Source organism: Pristiophorus japonicus, chromosome 1 (genome assembly GCF_044704955.1).
Source record: "Pristiophorus japonicus isolate sPriJap1 chromosome 1, sPriJap1.hap1, whole genome shotgun sequence".
NCBI lineage: Eukaryota > Metazoa > Chordata > Chondrichthyes > Pristiophoridae > Pristiophorus > Pristiophorus japonicus.
The window spans coordinates 386,248,472-386,262,298 of record NC_091977.1 but is presented as its reverse complement, the minus strand read 5'-3'; the positions used below and the strand labels follow the sequence as shown (position 1 = coordinate 386,262,298).

Below are 13,827 nucleotides of genomic sequence, written 5' to 3'. Positions count from 1 at the left end.
GGTGTGGCCTCACCAAGGCCCTGTATAACTGCAGTAAGTCCTCCCTGCTCCTATACTCAAATTCTCTCGCTATGAAGGCCAACATGCCATTTGCCTTCTTCACCGCCTGCTGTACCTGCATGCCAACTTTCAATGACTGATGTACCATGGCACCCAGGTCTCGTTGCACCTCCCCTTTTCCGAATCTGTCGCCATTCAAATAATATTCTGCCTTCCTGTTTTTGCCACCAAAGTGGATAACCTCACATTTATCCACATTATACTGCATCTGCCATGCATTTGCCCACTCACCTCACCTGTCCAAGTCACCCTGCAACCTCTTACCTTCCTCCTCATAGCTTACACCGCCACCCAGGTTAGTGTCATCTGCAAACTTGGAGATATTACATTCAATTCCTTTGTCCAAATCATTAATGTATATTGTAAATAGCTGGGGTCCCAGCACTGAACCCTGCAGTACCCCACTAGTCACTGCTTGCCATTCTGAAAAGGATCCGTTTATTCCTACTCTTTGCTTCCTGTCTGCCAATCAGTTCTCCATCCACATCAGTACATTACCCCCAATACCATGTGCTTTAATTTTGCACACTAATCTCTTGTGTGGGACCTTGTCAAAAGCCTTTTGAAAGTCCAAATACACCACATCCATTGGTTCTCCCTTGTCCACTCGACTAGTTACAGCCTCAAAAAAGTCTAGAAGATTTGTCAAGCATGATTTCCATTTCATAAATCCATGCTGACTTGGACCGATCCTGTCACTGCTTTCCCACTGCGTTGCTATTACATCTTTACTAATCGATTCCAACATCTTCCCCACTACCAATGTCAGGTTATAATTCCCCATTTTCTCTCTCCTTCCTTTTTAAAATAATGGGGTTACCTGAGCAACCTTCCAATCTATAGGAACTGTTCCAGAGTCTATAGAATGTTGGAAAATAATCACCAATGCATCCACTATTTCTAGGGCCACTTCCTTAAGTACTCTGGGATGCAGACTATCAGGCCCTGGAGATTTATCGGTGTTCAATCATGTCAATTTCCCTTACACAATTTCCTGATTAATAAGGATTCCTTCAGTTCCTCCTTCTCGCTAGACCCTCGGTCCCTTAGTATTTCCAGAATGTTATTTGTGTCTTCCTAAGTGAAGACAGAACCAAAGTATTTGTTCAATTAGTCTGCCATTTCTTTGTTCCCCATTATAAATTCACCTGATTCTGACTGCAAGAGACCTACATTTGTCTTCACTAATCTTTCTTTCTTCACATATCTATAGAAGATTTTGCAGTCAGTTTTTATGTTCCCTGCAAGCTTACTCTCATACTCTATTTTCCCCCTCCTAATTAAATCCTTTGTCCTCCACTGCTGAATTCTAAATTTCTCCCAGTCATCAGGTTTGCTGCTTTTTCTCACCAATTTATATGCCTCTTCCTTGGATTTAACACTATCCCTAATTTCCCTCGTAAGCCACGATTGAGCCACCTTCCCCGTTTTATTTTTACGCCAGACAGGAATGTACAATTGTTGAAGTTCATTCATGTGATCTTTAAATATCTGCCATTGCCTATCCATCGTCAACCCTTTAAGTATCATTCGCCTGTCTATCCTAGCCAATTCACGTCTCATACCATCGAAGTTACCTTTCTTTAAGTTCAGGACCCTAGTCTCAGAATTAACTGTGTCACTCTCCATCTTAATCAAGAATTCGACCATATTATGGTTACTCTTCCAAGGGGCCTCGCACAACAAGATTGCTAATTAATCCTCTCTCATTACACAACACCCAGTCTAAGATGGCCAGCTCTCTAGTTGGTTCCTCGGCATATTGGTCTAGAAAACCATCCCTTATACATTCCAGGAAATCCTCCTCCACCGCATGGTTACCAGTTTAGTTAGCCCAATCTATATGTAGATTAAAGTCACCCATGATAACTGCTGTACCTTTATTGCATGCATCCCTAATTTCCTGTTTGATGCCATCCCCAACCTCACTGCTACTGTTTGGTGGTCTGTACACAACTCCCACTAGCATTTTCTGCCCTTTGGTGTTCCGCAGCTGTACCCATACAGATTCCACATCATCAAAGTTAATGTCCTTCCTTACTATTGCGTTAATCTCCTCTTTAACCAGCAACGCTACCCCACCTCCTTTTCCTTTCTGTGTATCCTTCCTGAATATTGAATACCCCTGGATGTTGAGTTCCCAGCCTTGGTCACCCTGGAGCCATGTCTCCGTAATCCCAATTACATCATATCCGTCAACAGCTATCTGCACAGTTAATTCATCCACCTTATTACGAATTGAGACACAGAGCCTTCAGGTTTGTTTTTTTAACACTCGTTGTCCTTTTAGAATTATGTTGTAATGTGGCCCTTTTTGATTTTTGCCTTTGATTTCTCTGCCCTCCACTTTTCCTTATCTCCTTCCTACCTTTTGCTTCTGCCTCCATTTTACTTCCCTCCATCTCCCTGCATAGATTCCCATCCCCATGCCATATTAGTTTAAACCCTCCCCAACAGCACTAGCAAACAGTCCCCCTAGGACATTGGTTCCGGTCCTGCCCAGGTGCAGACTGTCTGGTTTGTACTGGTCCCACCTCCCCAGAACCGGTTCCAATGTCCCAGGAATTTGAATCCCTCATTCTTGCACCATTGCTCAAGCCAAGTATTCATCTTAGCTATCCTGCTATTCCTACTCTGACTAGCACGTGGCACTGGTAGCAATCCTGAAATTACTACCTTTGAGGTCCTACATTTTAGTTTAACTCCTGGCTCCCTAAATTCAGCTTGTAGGACCTCACCCCATTTTTTTACCTATATCGGTGGTACCTATATGCACCACGACAACTGGCTGTTCACCCTCCCCCTCCAAAATGCCCTGCAGCCGCTCAGAGACATCCTTGACCCTTGCATCAGGGAGGCAACATACCATCCTGGAGTCTCGATTGCGGCCGCAGAAACGCCTATTTATTCCCCTTACAATAGAATCCCCTACCACTATAGCTCTCCCACTCTTTTTCCTGCCCTCCTGTGCAGCAGAGCCACCCATGGTGCCATGAACTTGGCAGCTTCTGCCTTCCCCTGATGAGTCATCTCCCCCAACAGTACCAAAAATGGTGTATCTGTTTTGGAGGGGAATGACCGCAGGGGACCCCTGCACTACCTTCCTTCCACTGCTCTGCCTGATGGTCACCCATTCCCTATCTGCCTGTGTAACCTTTACCTGCGGTGCGACCAACTCACTAAACATGCTATTCACGACATCCTCAACATCATGGATGCTCCAGAGTGAATCCATGCCCAGCTCCAGTGCCGCAATGCGGTCTGTCAGGAGCTGCAGCTGAATACACTTCCTGCACACATAGTAGTCTATTTTCCACACAGCACAGGTGGAGAATGACACAGGTCTGGGCTCTCCTGCCATTGCTTAACCCTTAAATTAACTTAATTGGTCACAATGCCAAAGGTTTCTTACTGATAAGAATAACAAAAAGAAAAAAAGATAAAGAAAAAAGAAAACTACTCACCAATCAACCAGCCAATCACTTACCCTCTTGGCTGTGACGGCACACTTCAATTACTTTTTACTTCTCTCTTACTTTTGACTCCGCTGCCGCCGCTTCCCTCACAGATCCGCCCGCTCCCATTGCTGCTCCTGACTAGCTCAGAGAGGATATTTCCACTCAGCGGAAACTAAAACTCGGTGACATAGTCTCAGAATAACGGGCTGCCCATTTAAGACTGAGATGAGGAGGAATTTCTTCTCTCAAAGGGTTGTAAATCTATGGAATTCTCTGCCCCAGAGATCTGGGTCATTGAATATATTTAAGGCGGAGATGGACAGACTTTTGATCAATAAGGGAGTAAAGGGCTAAGGGGAGCAGACAGAGAGGTGGAGCTGAGTCCGTGATCAGATCAGCCATGATCTTATTGAATAGTGGTGCAGGCTCGAAGGGCCGAATGGTCTACTCCTGCACCTATTTTCTATGTTTCTATGGGCCACTCCCACGGGGCAATACCAGGAAAGAGGCCATTTCCCGAGAGGCATTTTCGCGAGGGGGTCCCCGCCAGTCGGTAAGGGGACGGCGCATGCACGCCGCGGCAGGAAAACGGGCGGAGCGGTCCTAGGCACCACTCCAAAACGCACGAGGGGCAATTTACAAAATGGTGGCCCCTTTCGCACCGTCCTGTGGCCACCGCTTTCAGGAGGGGCAATTTCGGTCCCTAAATTTGTTAACAAAGCTACATAAATAGCTTTGCACTGCCTGGGCTCATTGTCTTCAACAAGTATATCTCACCTTTTGAAGGATGCAGGAATTCCCACTAAGAAAGAGATGGGGGCAGACTGCAATGACAATCTGCATTCTTTTTGCTCATGACCAGCATCTTCCAAGTATCACCTGCACCTTCGTTGATCTTGAATTCTTGAACTCTTGAACAAGCATTTAGGTGATCATTAAGTAAGTAGATTTTATTGCAATGGGTTTCATGCAAAGTTTTGCAGCAGGCATAGCAAATTATAGCTGTTGTCATCATCCGATCCAGAATTCACAAGAAATGTTGAACTTATATTCTGACTCCTAATCTGTATTCAAATTGAAGCATTGTACTGGTGGTGAAACTATAAGGTTAATTGTGCAAGTCTTTACTCCTGGCATAGAGCCTTGCAAGCGTGTAGGTACAGTAGTGGAGATAACCCCTGGCAAAATTTTACTCCTGGAGTGAAGCCTTGCAAAATTAACCCTTTATTTCATATGGTCAGGAATAATGCTCTCCACAAAGAAAGGCTTTGTACTGTTTGCAACTAAATTTGTTCTCAATTGGTGATAAAGGCAGACCTTTCTCAAAGGCTCAGTCCATGCTGTTTCCTGGGAGGGCATATGTGTAAACATCTTAGTCCAAGAAATATTGCTACAACAAACAAGCCCTGAGAGAACATGAAACCATATTTTGGTTCCAACCTATTTGGACCTCTGGATTCTTAGATCCTGATACAAACATACGCATCCATGAGCTGCGGGGCTGCTGATGTGCAGTTTGTGGACTGACCTGTATTAGTGTTACAACCTTGATGTAATGCTTCAGTAGAAATAAATTCAGTATCGGTCCAGGATGAAATTCACCTATACTCTTTCAGTCTACAAAGTAACAAGAGTAAAACAGTGACATTTTCTGGCTCAGAGGTACTTTTCGGCAGCTTGCAAAAAGTAGTTGGTAGCCAAGTGCTCTCTGTTTTGCATAAGCCCAAGAAAAAATATTAGCATTCAATAAGATCCCTTACTGGAATTTTCAGCAGCGCAACAGGTGACTTCAAGGGTGGGAGCCACGGAGGCAGGTGGAGGTAGAGTTGAGATTCATGTTTCCAATACTTGTTGTTTGGCTAACTAAATGGTTTGAATCCCGAGAGCAAAGTTTTCTATTCTGGCCCAAAAAGTCATCCATCTATCCTATTTTCACAAGCTGCGAAATGATAACTTGTACTTAATCATGGCAAAAAGATCCAATGGTGCTTTACTGGGGAGGGAGTGGGGGAAAAGAGGGGCAAGGTAAGATGTGATTTCACATAACATGCCTGGCAGAACAGGCAGATACTGAAGATGCTTACCTTAATAAGCTACTTCAACATAATGACTTACTTTGTCTTGGACTGTTCCTGTAATGCATAGCAGAATTTACAGGTTGCAAGAGCTATAATCCATAGGGAAACAACAGCGACATCACATGAATATTCACTACAAGAAAAGCCTTCATACAGATTTTGGAGCTATCACAGATTTGACTTTATGTTGGCTTTATGTTGAAACAACGTTATTAAATAAAGTTTATGAACTAAACCTTACAGCCGAACACAGAACTGAAGAAATAAGTACTAGAGAATACTATAGTGGACACAGAAAGGCGAAACCATGTGACAGGATGAGACAATGTATTCAAACAGATATAGATGCCAGAAAATGTTATGTTGTCGGCTATGTTGGCAAGAAGAATGTCCCTTGTCAAACAGAATTTGCATACAACTGGTATGAACTCTCAACTTTTATTTAAATATCCCGTAATTTAAACAATCGAAGGGACTAAGTTATAATAGGTTTTCAGTGACTCTAGAAACTTCAACATTCCATTAAATACTTTATCAAAAATGTACTTTTCTAGTCGAAACAAACATTTTAATTCAGATGTCTTTAACTCAGAATTGACTTTCTTTGGACTTTTTTCCCCAGCAGATTCTAAACCAGTCACAAAATGAAAATGTTTAAAAAATTATTTTGGAGCAACACAATACTCACACAGCCGAACACTAAAAAATTTTTTCGTATGTGGTTGAGAGGCAAAAGATTCAGGCAAGACCTACATTATACATTTTGACGGAAACTTTTTGCAACATTCCCTTACAAAATCTTGCATGAATTGCATCATACTTATTCCTATAACAAATTCATAACATTTGTACTTCAAATTACAATTTGTATTACAAGTAAGTACTTCAATTAACAATGAATTTACCAATAAGTAATTAGCTCACCAAACTAACCTTTGATTGTACATGCCCTTAAAGTTATAATTAGCTCTGTAGTTGGGGATTGGCTTTGGCTCTAATGGTCTATAGATAGCAGGCTCTCCCCTCTTCATTGCAAGACCATTCAGCTCTACAGTCGGTGTTATGCTACCTGCAACACAAAACATTTTTTATCAATAACCTCTATAAACATGACTAAACAATGTAACTTTTTTTATTCGCACAATTGGTTGAAATCGACAATTATTCATAGTATCATAGGGCCCAAGTTTCGAGCCGCGCCTAGAACGGCGCAGCCCCGACCTGGACGCCCGTTTTTCACACCACAAAGTGCGCCTAAAAAAAACTTCCAGATTTTCCGGCTCCCGGCAGGTCCTCTGGCCCTCGGCGCGGCGCAGCAGAAGCTGTAGGGGGCGGAGCTAGGTCCCTGCGCTGAAAACAGTGCCGGGACCTCTGCGCATGCGCGTTACAGTGGGCGCGCATGTGCAGTAGCTCCAGGCGCCCAAAACTGTGTGGGAGGGGCCCGAAGCACACAGCCCCTAGCCCTGACTGGGGCTGTGTGTATAAGGCTCCTCCCACGCCCAGCTCCTGTTTCCTCCGGACCGGACCCGACTTGACTCCCGCTCCCACCCCACCCCCGCGACCCGACCTCCGCTTCCCCCGCTCCCGACCTTCGCTCCCGACTGATCTCCTCCCCCCCCGCCCCCCCCCGACCGATCTCCGCCCGCCCGCCCCCCCCCCAACGACCGACCGACCCCCCCCCCCCTTCCCCTCCGCCCTGACCCGCGCTCCCGACCCCCCCTACCTGTCAATCCGGTAAGTCTAAGCTCGAAGTCTTGGGCCCAGCCGGGCCCGGCCTGTTCAGCCTCCCTCTCCTTTCTTTCTCTCTCTCTCTCTCTCTCTCTCTCTCTCTCTCTTCCCCCTTATCTCCCCCCTTCCCCTCCCTCTCTTCTCTTCCCCCCTCCCCTCCCTCCCTCCCTTCCTTCTCTCACCCCCCCTCCTCCCTCCCTTCTCTCCCCCTCCCTCCCTTCCCTCCTCCTACCTCTCCTCCCCCCCACTCCCCTCCCTCCCTTCTCACCACCCCTCCCTTCTCACCCCCCCTCCCTCCCTTCTCACCCCCCTTCCCTCCCTTCCTTCTCACCCCCCTCCCCTCCCTCCCTTCTCACCCCCCTCCCCTCCCTCCCTTCTCACCCCTCTCTCCCCCCCCCCACCCGAGAATTTGAATTTCTAAGATACTCCATTCTACACCAGTTGCTCCAAAAAATCAGGAGCAACTGAGGCCGAAACTTGGGCCCATAGAACCATAAAAGTTTGAGGCACAGAAGGAAATCATTCAGCACAACGTGTCTGTGCCGGCCGAAAAAGAGCTATCTTGCCTAATCCCACTTTTCCAGCTCCTGTAGATTAGTGCATATCCAAGTACTTTTTTAATAGCAATGAGGTTTCTGCCTCCACCACCCTTTCAGGCAGTGACACCTACCACCCTTCTGGGTGAAAAAAAGTTCCTCTCAACTCCCCTCTAATCCTTCTACCAATTACTTTAAATCTATGTCCCCTGGTTATTCATCTCTCTGGTAAGGGAAATAGGTCCTTTCTATCCAATTTATCTTGACCCCTCATAATTTTGTACACCTCAATTAAGTCTCCCCTCAGCCTCCTCTGTTCCAAAAACAACCCCAGCCTATCCAATCTTTCCTCAGAGCTAAAATTCTCCAGTCCTGGCAACATCCTCATAAATCTAATAAAGGTAAGTATCCACCTTATCCACCTGTCCTGCTACCTACTAGCATGGAGGCCTCGACCTGCATGAGAATACCAGCGGCAGGTCGGGGCGATAAAAGGAGCGGAGGTGCGGCGGCCCGGGAGCATCATGGAGGCATACTACTTCAGGGTACAGCACGAGCTGGTGCAGGAGGTACAAAGAGTGATGTCATCAAGGTCCAGGTTAGTGATTGGAGCGTGGGCAGATACAGCGAAAGACTGTGGAGGGATGTGATCGGGGCCCAGGAGAGGCGTGAGAGGCCATGGGGCAGCAAGGGCCAGCCCACACTGCAATATGTGTGCGCACTAGGCCCGTGCAGCAGAGCAGGTCTCCATTCGTCTTGGATAATCCTTGCCACTGGACCAAGACCTAGCTCTGTCAGGCCTGTGTGGTGGCTGGTGTGCAACGGCCAACACATGTTAAAAAAATCCACGCACAGGCATCTTCCACCCTTCAGGATGTAGCTCAGGACCCGGAATATTCGATCCTTCATTGAAACAGCTGTGAAATCATCCTTTTTTGGCGTGGAAGCAAGTCATCCTCGTTTCGAGGGACTGCCTATGATGATGATGCTATCTTCTGGGATCTGTGGGCATGCACTCCAAGGTCCCTCTGTTCCTCTACACTTCTCAGTGTCCTACCATTTATTGTGTATTCCCTTGTTAGCCCTCCCCAAATGCATTACCTCACAATTCTCCAGATTGAATTCCATTTGCTACTTTTCTGCCCAGCTGCATTGATAGCTACCTGCAGTCTACAGCTTTCTTCTTCACCATCAATCACACGGCCAATTGTTGTATCATCTGCAAACTTCTTAATCATGCCCCCTATTTATTGATGCATATACCCGTGCAAATTTATTTTAATATTCACTCAAGTCTCGATTAAATACTGCAGTTATTTAATAATTCATCTGTAGTACTGGCCAATATGAAAGGTTAATGTTATCGGTGGCATATTTTGTGGTAAAGTTAAACCTATTTTGATGGACCATTATTGTTATGACAGAGTGATAGTGTGTTATTTAAAAATAAACCTAAGATAAATATGAACAGGACAGACCAGGAGGTATATACAAAATTGGCTGAAGAAATCTATCATATACCAAATCCCATGGAATGGAGATGCAGCATTGCCTCATTTAGTTGTGATACAGTGATACTTGTAAATCAGGGACACCTAAAGAACTTGTATTAGGTGTCCTTTTTTCCAAAATGGTCAGTGTATGTACAGTAAACTAGATGAGCCAAATATCCTGGGATTGGCTGTATCTCCTGCAGCATTCCTTTTATTTTTCCCACTTAACCTGAGGTAATTCCTAATTCTGGAGCCCTGTCAGTGGGGTGTGATTTCAGTTAATTTCCTGTTCATTGGCTTTCCAGTTCATTGCCATCCGGGGGTTCTATGTTGGCAGCCTGTACAGTGCGAGCTGTCGGCTGCATGACAGTGTCTGGGAAATCTCAGCCAAATTGGTGGAATTATTGTCCTGCAGACCCTTGTGCGGGACAACCTCCCTCTGCATCGCTTCTCGGCCTTTTGGCTAAGATCATGCATAACTAACCTGACCAGCCACCAGGACCTCCGGGTGGTTTCTCCCTGGTCAGGAAGGTATATGCTTGCATTTTTGGAAACAGGAGGTGGGTGGGGTGGGTTGACCCATCCACCTCCACGGAGGTGTGTGGGGGACCTGACCCATCCACCTCCATGGCACGAACCTGGTATTGCAGTACTTCCAGGAACGGTGCAGTGGCTCTAGGCCTTTTGGCTAAGAGCATTGGCGCAGAGTGATCCTTGGCATGTGCAAGGTGACCTCTGGCGTTTGTGATTTGACAAAGAATTGGAACGATTGGCTACGAATTTTAAAAAAAAACAAAAAAACCTCCCTCTGCACAGCTGCTAATGTTTGAACTGCTGGGGGTGGGTAGGGGGCCTTTAGCAGCTCATCAGTACCTGATGTACTGGTGGAGTGAGATGTGGTCTTGCTTGGTGCAGCTCCTGGCTTTTGTTGAATGGGGAGCCATGCAAGCATTCTGTTATATATGCATGCTTGTATTGTTATGATGTACTGTAACACTGAACATACCTTCACCCTGTACACACCTTACCTGTACCCCAGAGGGTGCTGCTGCTAGAGACCTAAGGGACATAGGAGCTGTAATAAAGGACTACAGTCTTCACAGTTAAAGTACCATACCCCTGCCTCGTGGAGTCATTAACAAGGTGCCTACATACACAATAACTGGCGACGAGGTCACGAACTACACGCACAACATGTCGAATCTCAGCAACTTTCAACAATTCACCAATGGAGAAGATTGGGACGCTTTCATGGAAAGATTGGAACATTTCTTCATAGCCAACGACCTGGATGGGGACACACCAGCTACACTACCGAACAAGCGCAGGGCCATCCTGCTTAGCAGTTGTGGACCCACCATCCATCCATTGCCTCGTCAGGGACTTGCTAGCCCCAGCGAAGACAACCACCAAGAGCTATGGGGAACTTGTAACCTTAATACAAGAGCAACTAAAACCCAAATAAAGCATCCTCACAGCCAGGCACCGGTTCTCACCGGCGACCCGAAGGCCAAGAAATTGTTAAGTATGCTGCACATTTAAGAAGATTGGCTGCACCGTGTGATTTTGGCGACCACCTTAACAAAGCACTAAGGGACATACATATTTGTTATCAGAATCGGCCACGAGGGCCTCCTCCACATATTGCTCTCTGCGGACATCACAGTCACCCTGCAGAAGGCAATTAAAGTGAGCCAGGCCTACATGATTTCGGTCGGCCACTCCAGGCAAATGATGACCCACACCCAGGACTCTAAACTGACGAACAGAGTGAACCAAATGGCTACTTCTAAAGGCAGAAATGCTGCCCCGAGTCCCGCAACCTTGAGTCCGCCACATGGGGCAAACTGGTTAGCCCCGTGCTGATGCTGTGGAGGAAACCACAGGGCCCACCAGTGCCGCTACAAAGACTATACCTGCAAAGGCTGCAAAGAGAAAGGGCACCTTTAGGGAATGTGCAGAAAAAGCTTTACTCACTGTGTCGCTGAAGGCTGATCACCTGGGCTCTGACAGAGATGAAGACGAAGCTGCTCAACCCCTGGAAGAAGAGTATGGAATTTATACCTGCTCCATCGAAAGTTCCCCGTGGAAGATGGAAGTAGACATCAACGGAGTTCCAGTTTCGATGGAGATCGACACAGAGGCGAGCCAGTCTTTGATGAGCCAGACGGCCTTTAAAAAACTTTGGATCAATCCTGCCAAACAACCAAAACTGTCTCCTGTCCAAGCAAAGCTCCTCACCTACACCAAAGGTAAAATCCCAGTCGTTGGCAGCGTGGACGTCCAGGTCTCCCAAGGCGGCGTGATGAACAAACTCCCTCTGTGGATGGTCCAATGCTGCTGGGAAGAAGTTGGATGAAGCAAGTCCAAGTCGGTCAAAGTGACGACGGCCTCCCGGCTCCAGCAATCGACATCCCACGCCGCCCTGACAATGGATCCATCGCTGCACCTAGAGATCCCACCGTCCAGCTCGACGACGACTTCACAACACCACGGCAAGATCACCATAACCAAACGTCCAGACTTCACCTTCCGGGCCGTGGCAGGACTCCAAGGGAAGAACATCGTCGGAAAAAGTGCACTCCCGACGTCTGTGACTGAACCTGAGAAGGAAAAGATCACCACAGCCTACCTGGAGGAGAGCGAGAAATGGCAGCCGCACCACGAGGCGAAGAACCTAAAATCAAAATGGCCGCGACCAGACCACGAGGGGAGCGTTGGAGGAGTGACACGTGGCACCGAGCACCGAACCGGATTGGAAGACCCCCTTAAAGGAGACCGGTAACCCAAAGAATTTAAAGGGACAGTTTCACTCTAAAGATGGCAAGGACTTTAAAGTAAAAAATGCAGTTAGTGAATGCAGGTATGATAATGTAACGTGGAATGGTGATGCCGGAGTAACTGATGAGAAAAATGAAATGAATGCTTGTGTAAGTAATGTTAAGAACAAGTTTGTAATGCCTAATGATAATGATAGAAATTTTAAAATGACAAATGTAACCATGTATGGAGAGACCGAGATACAAGAAAGTGATGTAAATGCTGTAATAAACAATGTAAAGAGAGTTAACAATGTAGACTTGACTATGTATAATTGGAGCCAATGCATACAGGTGGGAGACTGTTAAAGGACACCGGGTTCTACAGGGACAATGTAAATGCCAGAGGAATCCCCCCATGGGAGACCCAAGGTCCAGTGGGCTACCTGACCATGTAGCCTGGATTTTTGGGACAAATGTGATGCCCCAGGAAGGGCTCACACACACCCAGTGGGAGCAGACCCACTGCAGGGACAGCGGTCAATGGGCAGCACAGCCACCACCACTGGCAACCTGCCCCAGATCGGCCTTACACCCCCTGGCCACCAGGACCAACACCAGGAGCGAGAGACCAGTACCCTCCAGCTTTCCTGGCGAACCCTGGGATGACCAGACTTTCATCATAAATGGAGGCCACACAGTCCTGTGGCCCTGCCCACCACCACCCAAACTACAGAGTATGTACCCTATCCACTGTTGCACTGGCTACCCCACTGAGGGATCCCACAACAGTGAGACCCACATGGTCTGTGTGTGAGGGGGAGGAAATGTATGAGGCCAGCCTCAAGTACAGGGATCACACCTGGCACCCACACAACCCTCACCACAACCTCCCACAGCCCACTACTGATCACCTCCCCAGGTCATGGCAATAAGGACTTGAAAAATGCTTAGGGGGGAGTGTTGTTATGTATTGTTATGATGTACTGTAACAACTGAATGTACCTTACCCACTGCAGGTAACCCAGTATAAAAGGGAGCTCACCTCTTGGTGTCCTCACTCTAGGAGCTGCAATAAAGGAGTACAGTCTTCACAGTTTAAGTACCATACTCCTGCCTCGTGGAGTCATTAATGAGGTGCCTATATACACAATACATTCAACCCCAGAAATAGAGCCGTTTCTCTGTCACTATGATTGCTGGGTAAAGAGCACCCCAATCCACAAAAGCCAATTCTTTCATCTGCTGCACCTTGCACTGGCCTGCGTATCCCATGTTTTACGTTGGAGGCAGCCCGTAGTTTGTAATTTGCAAGCGTCCGTGATTTTAAGGGGCAGCTTGTATCTGTAACAATACAAGTTATTTGGAACTGTCAATAAGTGTCTGTTTATTGCAGGTATCTATTGTTTTGAGAGTGTCCATTAGTACAGGTTTCACTGTACTTATATTACTAACAGCTGGTTAAAACAGAAAGTTATTTTCAATTTAATATACTTACCTTCTCTAGTTCAGTATTATTTTCCAAATGTTACAGAAGAAAAATCTGATGTGGAGCTCTAAGCATACTCACCTTTTCTATGTTCTGTATTCCTCTTGGTCACTGTCAGTTTGCAATACAAACTATGGTCTTTAATTGACATATGCAAATTTAAAAGGTGACAAATTCTATTGTCCCTTGGGGGGGATGCTCCCAGATGAGATCTACAAAGGATTCA

The 13,827-nt window shown here is 46.5% G+C and overlaps 1 protein-coding gene and 1 pseudogene across 4 annotated transcripts in view; one reads left to right on the top strand and one right to left on the bottom strand.

Moving 5' to 3' along the window:
* The window catches only part of stau2 (staufen double-stranded RNA binding protein 2), a 675,620-nt gene that overhangs the window by 551,037 nt on the left and 110,756 nt on the right, over positions 1-13,827 (bottom strand). For all 4 annotated transcript variants that reach the window (XM_070891170.1, XM_070891163.1, XM_070891177.1 and 1 more), the window contains exon 5: positions 6,530-6,665. In XM_070891170.1, the coding sequence (XP_070747271.1) occupies positions 6,530-6,665 (136 nt within the window). The remainder of the gene's footprint in view (positions 1-6,529; positions 6,666-13,827) is intronic.
* Positions 9,797-10,028, top strand: LOC139279203 (U2 spliceosomal RNA; annotated as a pseudogene).